Source organism: Colobus angolensis, unplaced genomic scaffold (assembly GCF_000951035.1).
Source record: "Colobus angolensis palliatus isolate OR3802 unplaced genomic scaffold, Cang.pa_1.0 Scaffold184, whole genome shotgun sequence".
NCBI lineage: Eukaryota > Metazoa > Chordata > Mammalia > Primates > Cercopithecidae > Colobus > Colobus angolensis.
Window position 1 is genome coordinate 4762982 of NW_012114977.1, and position 20086 is coordinate 4783067.

At 42.0% G+C, this 20086-nt stretch overlaps 1 protein-coding gene across 1 annotated transcript; it reads right to left on the reverse strand.

Annotated features, from left to right (window-relative positions):
- Nucleotides 1-228: 228 nt before the first annotated feature.
- ENTPD4 (ectonucleoside triphosphate diphosphohydrolase 4) lies at nt 229-19028 on the reverse strand. Its single transcript, XM_011939861.1, has 12 exons — nt 18919-19028; nt 17764-17961; nt 16718-16923; nt 13522-13672; nt 12910-13013; nt 11033-11092; nt 10621-10751; nt 8456-8622; nt 5341-5665; nt 3787-3872; nt 2408-2569; nt 229-609 (listed from the first exon to the last, which is right to left on the reverse strand). The coding sequence occupies exons 1-12, from the start codon at nt 18924-18926 to the stop codon at nt 381-383; spliced, it is 1827 nt and encodes a 608-aa protein (XP_011795251.1). The 5' UTR covers nt 18927-19028; the 3' UTR covers nt 229-380.
- Nucleotides 19029-20086: the final 1058 nt, after the last annotated feature.

The following is a 20086-nucleotide window of genomic DNA, read 5'->3' on the forward strand; positions in this document are numbered from 1 at the left end:
CAGTCCTCTCTCCACTGACAGAATGTGGCTTTCCACCTCCCTCCGGTATCAAAGTGCATCTGTTTACATTTAACATTCCTTAAAGAAACCTCAGAAATCTCATTTACTTTTGGCAGATACCCTGTGCAGCAAAAATCAAGTGAATTTCCCTTTTCCCCACTCCTCAATTTAAAGCTGTACTCAAAATGGCTAAATGCAATACTTCTAGACAGCAGGGCTTACAAACAGTGGATTTTGTTTTTGTTTGGAGGAACAAAAAAGGGAAATAAAAAACAAAACCACAGGAAAATAAAGAGGAGAAACCCTGAGGCAAAAATGGCTTTTCCTTTCGAGTCTTTGAGTCTTCGTGGAGCTATGAGCCGGATCACAAGATCACAAGATCACAAGGTCCCCGCAGCATTCTGGGCGGGAAGGCCCTCCTCCATCCAGAGGGCGGCGGCTGAGCTGCTCCGGAGAGTGCGCCGGTGGATGCGCCGCAGCCGCAGCAGGTACAGCAGGATGGCCAGCAGCACCACCAGGAAGCAGCCAGAGAACAGGTAGTGGTTGTAGACAAAGGAGACGCCCCGCCAGTGGGTGTGACTGGCCCGGAAGGCCTCCTGCTGGATGTCTCTGTCCATGTGAACACCAAACAACAAACAGTAAGCAAGGAAAGGGGTGGACACGGTGCAGAGGGGGATGGCAGGGCCCAGGCCCCAGAGCTGTACTTCAGGAACTGCAACCCTACCTCTGAAATGGAGAACAGAACAGCCCAATGCAGGGAACTTCTAAGTGTCAATGAGATAACACCTGAAAGTATACTCTGAAGTCTGTCATTATAATTTGGGTAACCAAAATCAGAGGAATTTAGAAGAGTCGTGAGGGATTTGCTGATACAAAGTAGTCAACGTGTTAACAAACTGCATGCTTGTGATCAGTAACACCCACGACTCACTATTTTTACAGTTAACCCAGTTAAAAGGTTGCTGAGAAATGCTCCATTAAATGGAGGGGGTGAGGGGAAGAGCAAATATCTCATCTATCTGGTAACTCAGGTTCATACCACAGGTCAACTGACAGCGGATCTGCAAACGTGAATGGGGAAAATGCACATCTTTGTTATACCCAAGTGCTGACTGAATGTAGCATTTCTTTGACCAGAAATGCAGACAACAAATGATCATTAGCGTTGGCAGCACCTGCAACTTTGTTACTAATGAAAATCACAGATCTTTCACATCACATTATGGTATCACTAATGCCTCAAAATATCATTGACGCTCATTGACTACACAAATTACAGAAAGTGCTAATTCTGCTGCCAGATCCTGTTATTTAATATGTTAATAAAGAAGAACACATATTATAGTATCACAAACTTGTTTTCTGTAATATTTTGGTGAATATTATTTCAATATGATGCTTTCTTCTGTAATCCTATGTATTTATACATGCATTTAAAAACAGTATTTGGAGAAGAGGCCTGAGTCATAAAGGTTAAGAACCCCGGAACTGACTTTTTTTTTTTTTTTGAGACGGAGTCTCGCTCTATCCCCCAGGCTGGAGTGCAGTGACCGGATCTCAGCTCACTGCAAGCTCCGCCTCCCAGGTTTACGCCATTCTCCTGCCTCAGCCTCCCGAGTAGCTGGGACTACAGGTGCTCGCCACCTCGCCCGGCTAGTTTTTTGTATGTTTTAGTAGAGACGGGGTTTCACGGTGTTAGCCAGGATGGTCTCGATCTCCTGACCTCATGATCCACCCGTCTCGGCCTCCCAAAGTGCTGGGATTACAGGCTTGAGCCACCGCGCCCGGCCGGAACTGACCTTTTACCAGGGTTGGGGAACAGACAGTTGAGAATAACCAAACACAGGGCAGGAGGACAGGAGGGCTGTGTATTATGGGATGGTAGGGTGGGAAGGGAGGAAGCACTTGTAGGGAGGGGGCAAGACCAAAAGCAAGCATCACTGTCCACTGTCCCCACAATTCTGCCGTGGCTGGCTCTAACAGCAATGCCTCAAACAGGCACAAGCCACAGCTGCCATGAAGCACTGTAACTGCAGATTTTTTTTTTTCTTTTTTCTATTTATTTATTTATTTTTTTAATTATTTTTTTTTATTATACTTTAAGTTCTAGGGTACATGTGCATAACATGTAGGTTTGTTACATATGTATACTTGTGCCATGTTGATGTGCTGCACCCATCAACTCATCAGCACCCATCAATTCATCATTTATATCAGGTATAACTCCCAGTGCAATCCCTCCCCCCTCCCCCCTCCCCATGATAGGCCCCGGTGTGTGATGTTCCCCTTCCCGAGTCCAAGTGATCTCATTGTTCAGTTCCCACCTATGAGTGAGAACATGCGGTGTTTGGTTTTCTGTTCTTGTGATTGTAACTGCAGATTCTTATTACCAAATTCACAGCCCTACCTTAATGGTAGAAAGCGGGTCCTGTAGAGGATGGCTCCAAGGGTCCACTGAACCTCCCTGTCATAAACTTGCAAGGCAGTCTTTAAGCTTTTATAGTTGACAGGAAACGAGAAGCCCCTATGAAACACCTCAAACATCCAGGCCGATTTGAAGCACTGATACCTACAAACGGCAAGCACAAAGGCAAGTCAGACTGACTCGCTCTGTCAAGACGGCAGGCACACAGACAATCCTTCCCTCTCCGGGCAGCCTTGGGGCAGGGGCTTCCTCAGGCCGGCTCTCCCAAACCAACTGCATGCGTTTCAAGGTTGATGTACTTGGTTCACATCCCTAGTCCCACAACATGGAGCAGTTCACCTGTCAAATAATTAGTGCATGAACCCGGTCTCAGCGTAATGTCATATATCCCTGAGACAGATTTCTTTTCCCTCTGGCATTTCACCATTCATTCCCTGAATGAATACTGAGCAGGTTCCAACCTCTTTGTACCTCAGTTTATTATAAAATGAGATGGTAGAAAGGTTCTTTTCAGCTCTGATATTCTATGACTCTAAATATTTATTAGAGGTTTACTTTTGGCCAAGCACTGTGCTAAGCAAGTAATAAGATAGAATAATTAGTAAGATACAGTGTCTGCACTTAAGTGACTTACGATGAAAGGGGATTTTTTTTTTTTTTTTGAGACAGAGTCTCGCTCTGTCGCCCAGGCTGGAGTGCAGTGGCCAGATCTCAGCTCACTGCGAGCTCCGCCTCCTGGGTTTACACCATTCTCCTGCCTCAGCCTCCCGAGTAGCTGGGACTACAGGTGCCTGCCACCTCGCCCGGCTAGTGTTTTGTATTTTTTTAGTAGAGATGGGGTTTCACTGTGTTAGCCAGGATGGTCTCGATCTCCCAACCTCGTGATCCACCCGTCTCGGCCTCCCAAAGTGCTGGGATTACAGGCTCGAGCCACTGCGCCCAGCCTGAAAGGGGATTTTTAAAAAGCAAGAGAAAAACAAAGCAGAACATGATAAATGCATTAACGAAGTAGGATGAATTCTTGAGACTCAGAGAAAGGGATGAAGTCTGATTGAGGGGACAGAGGAAGACTGGAAAGGGACAGCCTCTGACTGGACTCTGATGTCTGGGCAGGACTTGAACAAGCAAAGGTATGAACAGGGGAATTTCAGGGGGAAGAGACAGTAAAAGTGACCAAAACAAAAAAGATATGGAATATGTCTGGGCACAAGTATTTGTACCGTTTGAAAGGGGTCCAGGGTAGATGGGAAGAACAGTGAGTGAGGAGAAGCTGGACTGAGGCCAGGGTGTGGCCAGCCAGTGGGGCCAACAGTGAATTATGGTTCTTAAGAGTGCCCTGGGCTTGACCTTCTAGCACTTACTTAAGCCTGTGGAGGTCAGCATGAGAGGCGTACAGTCCTCGGTCAAAGCGTTCCCGCAAAATGGACCACTTTGTTGCACAATAATCCTGAAAATAAATTCACCAAAATAAATCACTACTAAATTATTAAAATTCTCACTTTAAAAATGGTTTACCAAATTTATATTTGTAACAAGCATATCCTTCCCATTAGGAAACACACAAGCTTAACTTATACAATAAATGCAAGATATACACAAACACTCAGGGAATACTTACTGATTCGCAAACACAATGCTTTGCCTTAAAATTCCGTCCAGGTATTGTTAAAGAGAGCTTTGCTGTACATAACCAACCTCTCCAAAACTGTTTAGTTTCTCCCTCCATGACTGCATGGTACAGACATACATTTTTGGAAATGTGAAGCAGTATTTTAACTACTTCAAACTAAATCCTTTATCTGCGGAGGACACAGTACAAGCTACTGGGAAAATCATTACAAAAGGCTTTTGTCTTTAACAGAAGGGAAAGAGATCCCACTATTTCCTGAAGTTATTTGTTACAATATTAGTAACTTTTATTGAGCATTGTGTAAGTGCATCTTCTCAATGTAATACTTAACTCCTCGAGGTGGCTACTATCCTGACCTCTATTTAAAGGATGAAGACATTGCTGAGAGATGTGGGAGATGGGCCTGGGTGTGTGACAGGGAGCTCAAGGAAAAAGCACTTGGCCTAGAGAAAGGGCTCGGCATAGGCGCTTCAGGAACATGAACATGGATACAGAGGAGAAGTCGTGGAGAGCGTGAGGGAAGCCAGCTGTTTGACATGATTACAGCATACAGTGCTCTGTGCTTCGAGATAGGTTTGGGGAACACTTGGGAGATAAAATATTACATTTGACTGATTACACTGGGGTGTACAGGGAGAGATGAATTGGTTAGAGGGAGAAGTCCATGACTCCTAGGCTGCAGAGAGGGGGACTGGATGGTTGGTGATGCCACTAACCAAGAGAGAACAACAGGAACAGAATGGAGAGAAAATGGTGGGTTTGTCTGGAGCTGTGGAATCTAGCAGGCAACCGGGCAGGGGTCAGGATTGGAGCCTCTTCTTGAGAGGCAGCAGCAAACCCTGAGCATGGATGAGACCATCCAAGAACCTGAAGGTCAGGGGCCAAGTGTGGAAGTCTGGCATCACCTAAGTTTAAGGTGTGTCAGGAAGGCAGAGAGAACGCAAGAACAGGAGTGTCCTGGCAGGTCAGGGAGGGGGAAGGCTAGTAGGAGAATTGTCAGATGGCAGCAAAGCACAAAAATGACATAAAACCCTGTAATTTGGAGGTAACTGATGACCAGGGTAGCTAATGGAGTGGTGGGCAGAAGTCAGCTTACAGTACATTTTTTACTTCTGCTGTGACTATTCAACCTCCCTCCAAGCAAAGGGAACAGGATTCCAACACGCTGCAGTGCAGCCTTCCACACTCCATCCTTCCCTGCCAGTGTGAAGTGAGGACACAACCCGTCACCGTCCACGCTGGTCTCTCAAAAGCATGCGGAGCAGACGGCGTCTCTCAAGGGTACCTTTGCAGCTTTAGTAAATTTAGCAGCATTGTAGTCTCCCCCTATTCGTAACACATCCTCGGTGCAGTAGTAGAATTCGGAAAAGCCATAGAATTCACTGTTCTGGAAGTGAATTGGGGGCTGGTAGACCCCATTGAGGGAAGTCTGGGTCTCGTTTGTTTTATTCATGAAAGGCTGGATAGTCTCTCGACACAGGTCAAAGTCTCCAGTCCCTCGTAGGTATATGGTTTGTCCATTTTGCTGGATTTCATCTTTAATGTCTAGGGGTAGGCAGGGGTCCAGGTACGGCATATCAGGAGTCAGACCAGTCTGTTTACCCAGGAGCCTATGGCAAAACAAGAAACTTTATCGTGAGTCCTACAGAAAACTGTGTTTTCAAGAAGTGGCTGCAAACTAGTGTTTCTCAAAATATGCTCTGTGGAACACGAGACCTGCAGGACGGTGTCTGTGGAACAGAAAAGGGTTCCGAGATAATTAGTTAGGAAAATACGCACTTAAGACTTTCTTGGAGAGTCAGGATACAAACTTGTCTGCAGAAGACAGGCTACCAGAGTCCAGTTAGACAACCTATCCGATTACCTGATGATCCCGGCAATTGGGCCTGACGTTCCCAGTTGTTGGGCACAAGGCAACTGTGCTGTTGCCAGCCCCACTTCTGCCACTAGTGCTTGTGATTTTACCTAATACAGATGGAAGGAACGTGACTGTGACAAGATCTGGTTCTGGGCAAAGCAGGTTAGATGCTTTAGAAAACTAAGGTCAAGTTACTAGAAAATTATCAAACCAGGTGTGGGCAGGATTTTTAAAACTGGGAAAAATTAGCAAACGTCTAAAAAGATTTGGTATCAAACTGCTTTACAAATCTCTTTAAGAACTCAGTGTTCCTTAAACAAAGACAAACTGGTATCTCAATGAGGGGTGCAGTACATGCCAAAGAAAGGACGGAGTCTAAAAACAGACCTTGGTTCAGAGCAGAAGATTAGCAAATGAATACAGAAGTTAAGACAGAGTGTTTTTTTTTTTCCTTTTTTTTTTTTTGGAGACAGAGTCTAGCTCTGTCACCTGGGCTGGAGTGCAGTGGTGCGGCTCACTGCAAGCTCCGCCTCCCGGGTTTACGCCATTCTCCTGCCTCAGCCTCCCGAGTAGCTGGGACTACAGGCGCCCGCCACCTCGCCCGGCTAGTTTTTTGTATTTTTTTTAGTAGAGACGGGGTTTCACCGTGTAGCTCAGGATGGTCTCGATCTCCTGACCTCGTGATCCACCCGTCTCGGCCTCCCAAAGTGCTGGGATTACAGGCTTGAGCCACCGTGCCCGGCAAGACAGAATGTTTAAGGCCTGGCTCTATTTTTATGATTCGGTTTCAAGTTATTTTTTTTCTTCATCAGCTATGGGTCCCAACTGCAGTAGACAGCAGTTTCCATTGCATGATGGGCTCTGAGAAGCCCTGTAGAAAATAAACATTAGTTTTGTTAACTGAAAGGCACTAGGCTTATTACTTGCTAATGAAATTTCTGGGAGTGAACATCTGTCATCTCATTGTGTATGCACGCCTTAAAGCAATAAGAAACAGAGAGGAGCTCACGAAATGTCAAGTGATGTTGGTGCTGGATACTGTGAAATCACAGGGGCCTGACAGGTGTTGAACTGGTAGAGTTAAGCATGGTCAGAATTCAATATTCATCACCAACAGTCAAGTTTTCACTTTTCACTTCACTCACAAGTTGTGCATTCCTCAGATCAGGGTTACTCATCATGCAGTTGAATGTAATAAATTAAGGTCTTTGCCATAAAAATGTTCACTTAATTAAAAAAAATTAATCACCACTACAAATGGCAAACAGATAAATGTGTACTTCAATGCTCAATTCATGATATATGAAACATTTGTAATTATTATAAAAGTCAAACAGTAGTCAAATATATATTTCATGCTATTATTTTTAGTTGTCCTATATCTAAATTAAGAAATACTACTAAACTATCCATTATATAAAGCTTTCTGACATTAAAACCAATGAGTAAAAATTAAGGTTTCGGAAAAAATATATTTCAAATGTTGTTTATAAAATATTTCTAGTTTAAGACTACTATAAAAATTATTATACCAAGATACGCTAAATACCAATTAAAAATACAAAACCATGGGACTACCAATTTTATAATTAAAACTATTCAGATATAGGAAAAGGTTTTTACTGCTTTCCTATTTACACACATGGCTTTGTGGTAAATGTACTGAATAGTTCCAACTTGGTCTTTTTTCAAGTTCAGGCCTTCACAGGTTTACTAAGATTAATCAATGAAGTATACAATCTCTTAGCTCAATGAATTAGGATTTTTTCCCCTCAAAATTGTTTCATCAAAATAAACAAATAAAACACAGTAATAAATAGGATAGCTTACATAACCCCAGTTTGTATTCATCCAAATAGCTTTTCTGTTCTTACAAATTTCAAATAAATAATTGCTATATACTTACACTTATAAAGTCAATTTAAACCAATAGAGTGCTGTTTTGTTTTATATATTTTCTATACCACAATTCTACATACACTCATTTTTTAAAGCTTCACTGCTAAATTTAAAAGCCACTAACTCTGACTCTTCTAGATAATTTACTTCTCTTGAATAATTCCCTTCACGATGGTTTTTATCCACTAACTAGCTACACAGGCTGGTTCATCCATAGTCTCCAGAACATCACATATTTCAATCTCCTCAGCAACAACAAGACAACACACTACCTGAGGCCTCCAGGACACCAGGAGTGCTCCAGATACTGGGTTTTCCAAGGACTCTGAATCATGAGTAGCACCACCCAGGGCTCCAAACTATTCTATAGTCTGATGGTGAAATTTCTAATCCATCAGTTGAGATGCGGGTGAGAGACAAGAGAACATGCACGTACCTCCTTCAGGGCACGTGGGACAGAGGGCCGAAGGCAGGACCCTGGTGTGCTTTCATCTCTTCTCCCTGCTCAGCTAGTGGGGGAATAAAAAGCTAACAGTGCAACACACTTTTGCTAACTGAGTTCTTCCCGCTTTGCCTGGGTCTGTTTTTTAGGAGGGGAGACCTAGGTTTGCAAGTGACTGCCAAGGAGTGAAAGGTGCTTTACCTGTTCTTTTGAATGGTGTTGGCAAATATTCTGTCTTCGTATCTCTGTCGAGCAGCATTGCCACCAAACCCAAGAAACGTGGCCACATAGACTCGATACACATGCTCAGTTTGGTGAACATCACATCCCAAGTTAAATTCAGCTAACAAGTTTTTAGCTACTTCTTCCTGCAAACATAAGCATAACAAACTTTAATAGCTTAAGCTACTTTAACCTTCTACTAAAAAGAAGGGTCTAAAAACAGTCTCATCTAAGAGGGACAAAAACATCTGCTTCTGCACTTCCCAAAGACCCTTCTAAGCATCCTTCATAATTCAATATGACAATTCTGATTCAGGAAATTTCAGATGGGCTGCAAATTTGTGATACTGTTACGACTTTTTGAAAGAGGAAGTGAGCAAAACAGTTCATACCCTTTGACATTATTTATTTATGTAATCCTATGCTGTGGAAATAAACCTAAACATGGAAATGTTTCTATATGCAAATATGTCCTTTGTCATTCTATGGCAGAAAAAACTAGATGTCATCTAAATATACACTAACAAGGGAAGGTTAATTACAGTAATCAATAGCTTATGGAGGAACATGCTCAGGCAGTGTTAAATAAAGGACAAAAATCACATAAACTAAGATTATCACAACCATATTTTTTAAAACTATGAGTAGAAAAAAAAAAGAAAGGAAATTCACTAAAAGGCTAACAAGGGCTTTTTTAGGTGATGAATCCAGGGGAAATTTTTAATCTTGATTTTTCAGTATTTGTTCCAAACATTATTTCTATGTATTTTTTTAACTTTATATTGAGAGGGGAAAACATGATTTTTTTACAAAGAGCATAACAGTCTTTAGAGGCATGTCTGGAATGGGAGGTAGGAAACACAAATTCTAATACTTGAATTTACAAAGTATTTTTCCAAGAAGCTTAATAAAGATGTCAGTAACATTTATTGAGAACATACTAGCTGCCTGGCAGTGCACAGATACACTGGATGCATTATCTCATTTAAACCTTCTTACAACCCTATGTTGTAGGTACTTTCATTCACATTTACAGATGAAGAAACCAGCTTAAAGAAGGTACATGATGGCTGGGCGCGGTGGCTCAAGCCTGTAATCCTAGCACTTTGGGAGGCCGAGATAGGCGGATCACGAGGTCAGGAGATCGAGACCATCCTGGCTAACACGGTGAAACCCCGTCTCTACTAAAAAATACAAAAAACTAGCTGGGCGAAGTGGCGGGCACCTGTAGTCCCAGCTACTCGGGAGGCTGAGGCAGGAGAATGGCGTTAACCCGGGAGGCGGAGCTTGCAGTGAGCTGAGATCCGGCCACTGCACTCCAGCCCGGGTGGCAGAGCGAGACTCCATCTCAAAAAAAAAATAAAATAAAAAAGAAGGTACATGACTCGCATAAGGTCCCATAACTAGTGAGGAGGATGATGAAGAAACCCAGGCCTGTCTAGCTCCATGGTCTCACTTTGAACCCTCCCCTCCGCACCATGCCATGCTGCCTCCCACCTTTGAGGGGAAAATGCAGGAAGCTAGGCTTTGGTGTTAATCTACAGCTGAACACAAATGGAGTAAAAAAGACGTGTATTAATTCAGAAATACATCTGGAAACGGTGCCGGGGTTCTCTAGACAAGGTTGCCCAGGCAGCAACTGAGAGGGCACAGAACCGGGTGGAGAACAGTTCGGGTAAACCACCAGTCGAAAGATGTGGAAGCAGTGGATACAAACCTCAATCCTCCCCAAGGAAGCTCAACGTCTGAATCATTAAAAAAAAGAATTTCCCCCAATTCTAACTTAAAAAATTCAGATATTATTATGTTACATTTTATAAAACCTGTTGAGAAAAGACGTGACTGAAGAGAAAACATAAACAGAAACTCAAGCATGCGACTGCGTATATACCAAAGAAAAACTACAGTCAGAAAACAAACCAGCTGATTTCAATGAACACACACAAGCGGCTCAGCTGAGGTCTGCCTTGTTCCTCCTGTCTCCTTTCTCCTGGGTTGAGAGGCGGCACCTCAGCAAGCACAGTAAAGATGTGTTCAGACTCAGAAAACAAAACAAGAACGATGGACACATGTTAAATGAAAACCAAACCAAACAGAAGGAAATTTGTACAGATAATGACCTGCTGTGAGGACGCAAAGCTTACAGTTTTGGGGACTTCGTACGCTATCTGAGTCGACACGCCGCCCATGTCAAGAATGCCCGCTGTCCTTTTACGGACAATGGCTTCACTGCTTTCACTTCCAGGAATGTTAACTTCCACAACTGCCTCATCATCTGGAAAGAAAAGAAAGTGTTCATTGGAACAGAACTAATCCAGAGAACTGGGCTCTTCTGAAGAGTCACCTTCTTTTCATGGTCTATTTCAAGCATATTCAGGCAAACCCAGTCTACTCCTTCCAACTAAAATCAAGTTGAATTATGTTCAACTGCAGCTCCTCTCATTCTACTCCTACACGCTTAGAAGTGTCACAAAGCTTAGCTTTTTTCAGCCTTTGGATTAAACAGAAAAGCACCAATTTCCAACTAGATACATTTGCTGGAAACATGACACTTACCATCTTCAATATGCTCAAATCGTCCAAGGACAAAATTAATGCCAATCCAAGCATACACACCTGTAGACATTTCACAGGGTGAAGAGAAGAAAAAATTGTAAAACATTTTGTGTAACTCTTATCAGGGCAGTCTGTACAAACATCTCATTTATTTCACTCCCTGATAACCTGTAAAATCATCTGAAATAACACCTTGCTACTGATGTTTTTGTTACTCCAAATGGCTTTCCAAGAACTCTCAACTTTAATGCTTATAGTTATATCATCTACATAGGTTGAAAATACAATACGCTAGGTGCTAGTTTTCTTTAGAAATTTATGAGTTCTTTCAAAATACTGGAATTTTCACTTTTATGATGTTAAACCTGCCAAGTTTTACATCAAGGTATTGGCTGGGCATGGTGGCTCATGCCTGTAATCCCAGCACTTTGGGAGGCCGAGGCAGGTGGATCATGAGGTCAAGAGATTGAGACTATCCTGGCCAACAAGATGAAACCCCGTCTCTACTGAAAATACAAAAATTAGCTGGGCGTGGTGGCAGGCGCCTGTAGTCCCAGCTACTCGGGAGGCTGAGGCAGGACAATCGCTTGAACCTGGGAGGCGGAGGTTGCGGTAAGCCAAGAGCGCGCCACTGCACTCCAGCCTGGCGAAAGAGCAAGATTCCATCTCAAACAAAACAAAACAAAACAAAAAACGAAAAAAAATTTCAAGGTATCTTCTCCTTTTTCCTTTATCTCTCCATTCACTCAGCTGACAAGTCTGATTCTATTTTCACATTCCCTACACCTGGTTTTCATTGCCACCTTGATTCGAACCATTACAGATGGGGGGAAGCCCATCTAATCCATCCATAACCCTATTCCTCTGTTGCCACCTGCTCTACTCTCTGCATTGGACTCCTCTACAGAAAGAAGTCCAAATTCCTGGACTGACAATTCAAGAGCCAGCCAATCGCTAACACTCCCGCCACTCCTTCCAGAAGGCCCAGCACCCACACTAAAACATTTGTGTTTCTTTGTCTACAGTACCCTCTTTCCAACCTGTCCTGAGTCAAGTCCTTTCTTCTGCCTGGTATGTGCTTCCTGCCCCTCCCTCAGAGCCCCACCCTTCCCATGCTCTGGCACGTTCTATTAAGAACTATCCCCTCCCTTGAGGTGCAGTTCAGATGTCACTTTCTCCAACATGGCCCTAGCTGGAAAAAAAAAAATGCCTCCCTCTTAAGAACGCCTGTGATATTTTTTCCTATCTTTTTTCTGGTACCTAAAACTCTCATAGAACAGCTAATTGTGTAGCTCATTTGACCTGTAAGCAGCTGAATGGCAATGTGTAAATTTCACCCCATTTTTGTATTTTCTACAGTGTCTTTCACATAGGAAGTATTAATGCTGAAATGACAGACGACTTTTGAAATACTTTTTGGTATACATTTCTAGCAAGCTATACCCCAAATTATTTCATTGACTTGACATTTCATTCTCAAGGAGAATCATTTCTTTGAAAATAGAACAAAGATTTGATATTTCTCAGTGTACCAAAGTTGAGAAGAAGCTCCAACAGCTTAATAATGATCAAAGTCCCAGGAAGCCACACAACTGAGGCAAGGCACACAAGCCTTTTCTATCAAAGTTGAGTTTACATCAAGCTATGTCCCTACATGTGGTGAAGACAAATAGCTATTTTTCAGTGGCTTAATGTTTGGGCAATAAAGACTAGTCATGTAAGAAACTGGTTTAGTTATTTAAAAATTATAATATTTCAAGTCTATTATTTCCCAAATGTTAAGATAATAGGAGTGTAACAAAGGGTACGCTGGTGAAAATGGGGAGGATTTAAAGGAATAGCATCCCAAATTTTAAACTGAAGACCAATATACCAACCTTCTTGTTTCCCAGAAATTACTTCTGCATGAGAGTCAGAAAACAGAAAGTCAAAGTGCACGGGAATATCGGTCAGAAGGTCTTCCAGAATAGCTTTCTGCTGGCTGTCAGGCAACAAAAACATTTACAAATCAAAAGATTACAGCTTGATATATTCTGTTTAGAAAACAAAAAACAAAACAAAACAAAAAAACAAAAACAAAAAACAAACCAGGGCTCTGGTATATCTTGTATGAAACAGTTAATTTTAAAAACAAAGAAATTCATTAGAAAGATATTAGGAATGAATTTTCAAAACGAACAAGTTGTGTGAATTATGTGATATCTAGATGTAAAACTGCAACTGCAAGCATTCCTCAACTACATAAAATAGATCAGATTTTTAAAAATGACAACTTTACACTTGACTATAGTCCTAAGTCAATTAAAGACTATTTGGTAGATTCTGGCTAAAGGAAGAGTTCTGATACTATTCCAGATTTGAAGAAAGAATTTTGAATGTTTTCCTTTTGACAATGACGATGATGATGGAGAGGAGGAGGAGGAGGGGGAGAACACCCCCTCCCCCCTCCAGGAGCCCACCCTCACCCTTGCCTTTCTGTGGAGGATCACCTTTCAGGGAGGATTCTCATTCCAGCCGTGCAGAGAATGTAGAGAGGTGTCTCTTTGTGTTTTGCCCGTGGCACGTGCTCTGCGGCAAAGTTCAAAAGTGGAGAAATGTAATCACTGACTTTCTCTGGAGAGGTAGCAAATTCTGAAATGCCTAGAGAAACAGGATACTTTAGTTAAGAAGCAGATATTTTAGCTATAACATGTGATGCTTCTTCAGAGTGGCTAGTTTTGGGGAAATCATGCTACACATTACACTTTCTTAGTTTTTCCTATCCCTCTAGCAACTTCTTCTGCAGACCTTACTTAAATGTTGGTGGCACTATTCAGTGCTATGTCCTTTTCTTCTTCATCAAAGCACACAGACCTGACTGAGCATCTGCTGTGTGTCACTGCCATGTGGACGGGCTCTTGCCCGCCCTCAAGAAACGTGCTCCCCATCTCGCCAGGTGAGCTCAGTACCTCCTGAGGCCGCTATCACCATCAGCATGCCACGAACTCCTAACTGTGCCACCGGCCATGCAGCGCTCATTAGCCTCCAGGTGAGCGTGGGGTAACTGTCCACCAGACACTGCCCGTCCCTGTCCTCACAGCCACCCCCAACACACCATGGCAAAATCTGAATTCAACTTTCGCTACAAACCTGGTCTCACTGCTGGTTACCTCCCTCCGAGGTTATCAGCACTGGGCACCCAGAGGCCCAAGCCAGGGCCTTAAATGAAGTCCCTCTCCCTCATCCCAACACACAACCTGGGTTTCATAGATGCCCTCTCCTCGGTGCCTCTCACATGACTTTACTCCTCATCCCTTTGGACACACCTTCTGCCAGCCTGCCACAGCACATCCCACCCTCTGATCCTGACCATCTCCCCACCATTCCCTACCCAAATGATGCCTCTTCAGACTTCCAATTCTTTTGTGGTTCAGTGCCCTCCAGATAAGGCTCAACTCCAGAACAGCACATCCTGCCCTGCATAACTCACCCGCCCTTATCTCTTCCCATGTTTCTTCCGTTGCCTTCAGCTACACTGAACTAACATTTCCATAGTGCATGTTACTGTGGCCTTAGGGCCTTGCTCAAACTCCACCACCAGGAAGAGCCTTCTCCATCCACCTCCCTATCCCTTTTCACCTGGTTAATTCCTGCATACCCACTCGGCTCCAGCCTCCATGGAAGTCACCCTAACAGAACCCTGAAGACGACTCTTGTTAAATTCCATGCTTACTTCCTTTTGCTAGATGTACATTCATTACACCATATCAAAATTACCTATTTACTTGCCTGTCTCATTACAACTGAAAGCTTCTCAAGGGCACAAAATGTGTCTATTCAAACTTATATTCACAGCACCTAACACAGTGCCTAGCAAATGGCAGGTGCCCAGCATGTATCTGATGAATGAGTACATCAATGAATATTTCTAGGTGTCATTTAGCCTACAATATTAAAAATGAGGGGCACTTTAGAAGTCTAAAAATTCCTTATTTCACACATTAGAAAATTATAAACCCACAAAGATTAAGTGATTCATCAAAGGAATTAGCAAAAAATGAACCAAACTATAAGTCTTTTGACGCCACATACAATTCAATTTCAATGCAGTTAAAGTCCTAAACTACCCAGACCCTATGAAGGAAATTTCTAGAGCTTCGCTGCAATGCTATACACGGAAATCCATGCTTGAGGACAGAGTAGTGCAATCAAAAGGTATTTTGACTTCCATTTCATACACTTTGTATAGTGCAAGAGAGACCCATGTTAAGCCTGATTTTAATGAGATTTTCATATATACTCTAGGATGATAATGTAGTTGACCCTTTGTTCTAAACAACTCCAAGGCATGGAAGTTTTCATCTTTTTCCATGAGACCTGTTTAGTCAATGATGGGACCTGGTATGTGAAGCTAGATGAAATGCAAAATGCTTTATTTTTTTAGTTTTCTCATAAATTTTTTATTTGATCAATATTAATTTAACTAAAAATGTTTCTAGATTAGGGATACATAAAAATTTAAGGGGTAGAAATACATACAACTAAAACTTAAAAGACACTCACTAAAAAATTACACGGAAATGTACTCTGATAAAATAATGCTGGTATATAGACATAGAGTAGGTTCTCTCTTTAACTTGAAAAGTGAGGTACAGACTTTAGATTTTCTGAGTAATATGCTGGTTCCTAGCTGCCCACACATCAAAGGATAATCAACTTGTTGAGGACTGCCTGGAGGAGGAGGTGGGGTCTGAATTATTCCACGAAGAATGAGGACTCAAGGGGTCACCATTCTATGTGGTTGGAGACTCTTCTATGAGGATATGCATTTTTCTCACATTAACCTGAACATCCTTTTAAATTTTATTTCTGAAATGGGGATAATAAACTACAAAATTATTATTTATCAATATTCTCTAATAATTTACAAGATAAATTTCCTGGATTGTTTGCATTTGATATTTTACTACTTTAATACATTAGAAAGATGAAATAAAAGTGCTGCATCTCTATTAAGATCAGTGGTCCACGGTTTGAAATCAGTGATCAACTATCAAGACATAAAAAGCTTGTTTCAAGGCCCTCCCGGTATCTCCTATTCTAAATGCTCCTGACAGAAGCTGCTGTCCATGGAAATGGTGATGACACAGAAAAAAGAGCACCACTGACGTAAATTACCTAATAAGGAAGCCAAATCTAAAGTTTTACATGTCATACTGGCTTGGAAATTATAGTATCTTTAAAAACTATACATAATTATTATTAGCTCTAAGTTCTGTGGTCACACTCACCAAACAATCTAGATGACTAGAACTATATTTGGCCAGCAATTTTTAAAAATGAAAAATATATGCCAATATATTATAGATTTTCATGAGTTATCTGAAATTACCTTGTCATTAGCGATAGAGACCAATGACTACTAAACAGGAAAAAACTCTCCATAGTTAATGCCAACCAGCAACCATCTGAGTAGATACTATGAGTAAGGCACTATTAAAATGCTATAGGAGACAAAAACACATGTCTGTTTGGATGTTTTATCAAGGTGTTAGTCACCCTATGCAAAATGGACACAAAAGGGAAAAGAAAGTGAAACAAGGAGACCCATCAGGTCCCGGTGTGAGATCTGACTCAGGGCTATGACGGTGCAGAAAGGGAATGATATGAAAGATGCCGGCGGAGAAGATACTCTCATTTACATACCGGGTTTTATCTTCATGACCACTGGCTTTCGGTTTTTATCCCTCATTTGCCTGATATCCAACAGATCACGTGGATTGCCATTATGCCTTGGCCAGCAATAGACAAATACTCGAGAGCCACTGCTGCCACAGTCCACCACGATCCCGTAGTTCACACTGGGGTTATTGGTGTCTGTAGCTTCAATGTCGGTAACTCGTGCCAGGTACCTTAGATAGAAACACACGTATGCTTTGATTTAGAGAATATCATCTTATGTCTAACAGAAAAAATGTAACGAACACCAAGTCATAATTTCTAAGCTATGTAGCAGCCCCACTACAACGTTAATACAACTGTCGAATAATTGAAGAGTCAAAAGAAAACAAGTGATAATGATAAAGATCATCTAAATCAGACACACCCTCCTTTACAGAAGTTCAAATTCCAAAATGCAAAATTCTACTTCTAAACTACCAACTCAAAAATCAGCTTATAATATGTTACAGGAGACGCTTACGCATAAATAATTATTCCAGGGCCTCTTATGATATGGATTTGGTAGTTAGCAGTTAACTAGCTTCAAATGGTTTAACTGTTCATGCCATGATGTATATGGTACAGAATCTAGTTCCTACAGTTCCTTAAATTCCAACCTAAAGCCAAACGTCGTGAAGTCACGAAATGATTGTTACGGTCTGAATGTTTGCGGACCCCCAAAATTAGTATGTTGGAGACCTAATCACCAATGTGATGCTATTAGGAGGTGGGGCCTCAGGGGGGGTGATTAGTTCATGAGGGCAGAAACCTCAGGGAGCCCCCTCGCCCCTTTCCATCATGTGAGGACACAGCAAGAAGACCTCCTCATCTCAGGACAAGGAATCAGGCCCTCACCACACACAAAACCTATGGCACCTTGATCGTGGATTTCCCAACCTCTAGAACGGTGAGAAACAAATTGCTGTTGTTGATAAGCCACCCAGTCTATGGAATTCCGTTCCAGCAGCCTAAAACAGGTAAGACAGAAGGTACGGCTTCTGGTCTAGAACGCAAATGTTTTTATCCCTTACCTTTGAAATTTCTTGTCTCTGGTTAGTCGCCCATACTTATTTCGGATTATGACAACAGAAAAATATAAAAGTGAAACAGCAGCAGCCAGGACACTAATGACAATAATTTGGCGTAAATTGGTATTCAGAATTCGAGGACACCCTACTGGAGATATGCTAAAATGCCAAGAAGCAGGAAAAAGACAGGAGATGCCAATCCTGAAAGTAGAAAGAAAAAGATTTTAAAGGAATCTGCTCCAATGAGGCTTCCTTCACCTAAAGTGATCCTAAAATAAGATATTTGGCTTGAGCTACCTGGATTTCCCTATCTATAGGTATCTGTATACTGGCACCTTGCATGTGCTATACAACAGCTACACAACCCATTATCACAAAACCATCTAAATGAGAATTAGGCCCTGATGGTTATGACACTTCTGTGTTTTCCCCTTTTCTTGACAGTATCATGTAGGTTTTTTATTTTACCCTGCTTTGTTCCAAAATAAATACAGAATTAGAGACAGCTTACAAGAATAAGTTCAGTAATATAAATATATCAATTGATCATGAAATCGGGTATGAGGCTGATGAGACCAAACGGGAACGTAGTATGGACACAAACGCATGTCGTAAGGTGGGCCTGTTGCAAATGTGACTGAGTTCACTGCCCATTACACCAGAAATACACAAATAGCTTAGGAGGAGCACATTTGCTTAACACTGAAGTCCAAGGCAAATCTCTCCCAGATGACTCGAGGAATGGGAGAAAACAGCATTTTAACAACACCCCCATAACAAAGTCAATAAATGAGTTTTCTATGTCCTGTGCTTTTAGAAATATTCCTACAAGACATTTCTGCAAATAATTAGGAACTTTTCCCCTCAGTTTATGTCAAGAATGAGAGGCTCATTCTAGAAATATGATTTGGCTTTTAAAAAGCTGCACTGCCTTTGGGATAAATTTTATTATTTTACACTTAATTTCCTTATTCTTCACCTTGAAGAGTGCTTCATGCATGAAAATACCTCACTGGGTCCTGGAAGAAAAAATGTATTAAACAGAAGCACAGCGTAACTTCACATTTTTCACTTGCGATTTAGATTTTTTTTCCTCTTGAGACCTGTTTTTGTGTCTCCAAGATTTCATGTTTCATGGTGATTAGGCCCATCACTCACCTCCCCATACTGAAAGGTCAGCAACAAGGCAATGCTCTGGGATTCAGTCCTTCTCACAAACAATTACAGAAATAATGCTGGGGTCCTCATGGAGTTAGAGCCCTCCTGTTCCAGGAAGTGAGACAAATCACAAAGATAGTATCATCAAAGAAAACGTCTACGTTCTTTAAGTGTGTGCTTAAATCCAGCCACATATAATCTATACATACATGATCCTCGCACCGAAGCTGTTGGAAGGGTTTATTCTGAGCAACACACTTCTAAGTTAATTTCATACTGTCCAATATAGACCTAAATCAAAAGAGATGATAATCGTCTGGTACTAGTTAGTGCTCTCTAACCAAAAGTGAACCCAAAGTATCAGGGTATCAAATACGCCATAAATACCTTATGGTACAAGGGAGATTTGGGGTGGAGGTAGGAGACAGGCAGAATAAGTTGAATGTGAACCTGAAATGTCCATTCACTTGATAAATGTCTATTAGACTTCCCTTTCATATACAAAGTACTGTGCAAGGCACTGTGTCCCTAGTTAGTTCTCTGACTCCACCATTATCACTCCTCCTCCAGCCTCCAGGCCTCAAACTGCAGAGGAGACAAGGGCTTTCAGCCAGGGCCTCCTTCCAATCTGCTGAAGCCAAAGGACAAGCATTCTCTATCTTTCCTCGGTCCCGCAAAGCTGCTTGACCTCTCAAGACAGCTGTCTCATCTGGTCTGCTTCTGAGCTCTGGAATAACTGCTGCTCAGGATCCTTTAAGCATTGTTCTCTGCCAACCCCGACTACTCTCATGTTTCCAGGCTCTCTGTCTAGCCTCATTCTCTTCTAACACAATCACTACTGAGGCTTCAATGATCAGATAACTCAAATTTTTCTTTCTCCACCCCAGGCTTCTCTTCTACGCATCTTAAACAGCCTATGAGCCGTCTCTATCTGAATGTTGCACAGAACCATGAGAAAATTCTAAAACTGCACCCCTAACAACTGCAGTCTTCACCGCTTTTTCTCCTAATCTGCTCTGCCCCTGCAGCCTCAATCTTGATCCCACCGAGCTACACAAATCGGAAACCAGACTCAAGTGTGATCCCTCTTCCTTCATCTTCCAAATGTAATTTCTTTTTTTCTTTTCTTTTTTTTTTTTTTTGAGATGGAGTCTTGCTCTTGTCACCC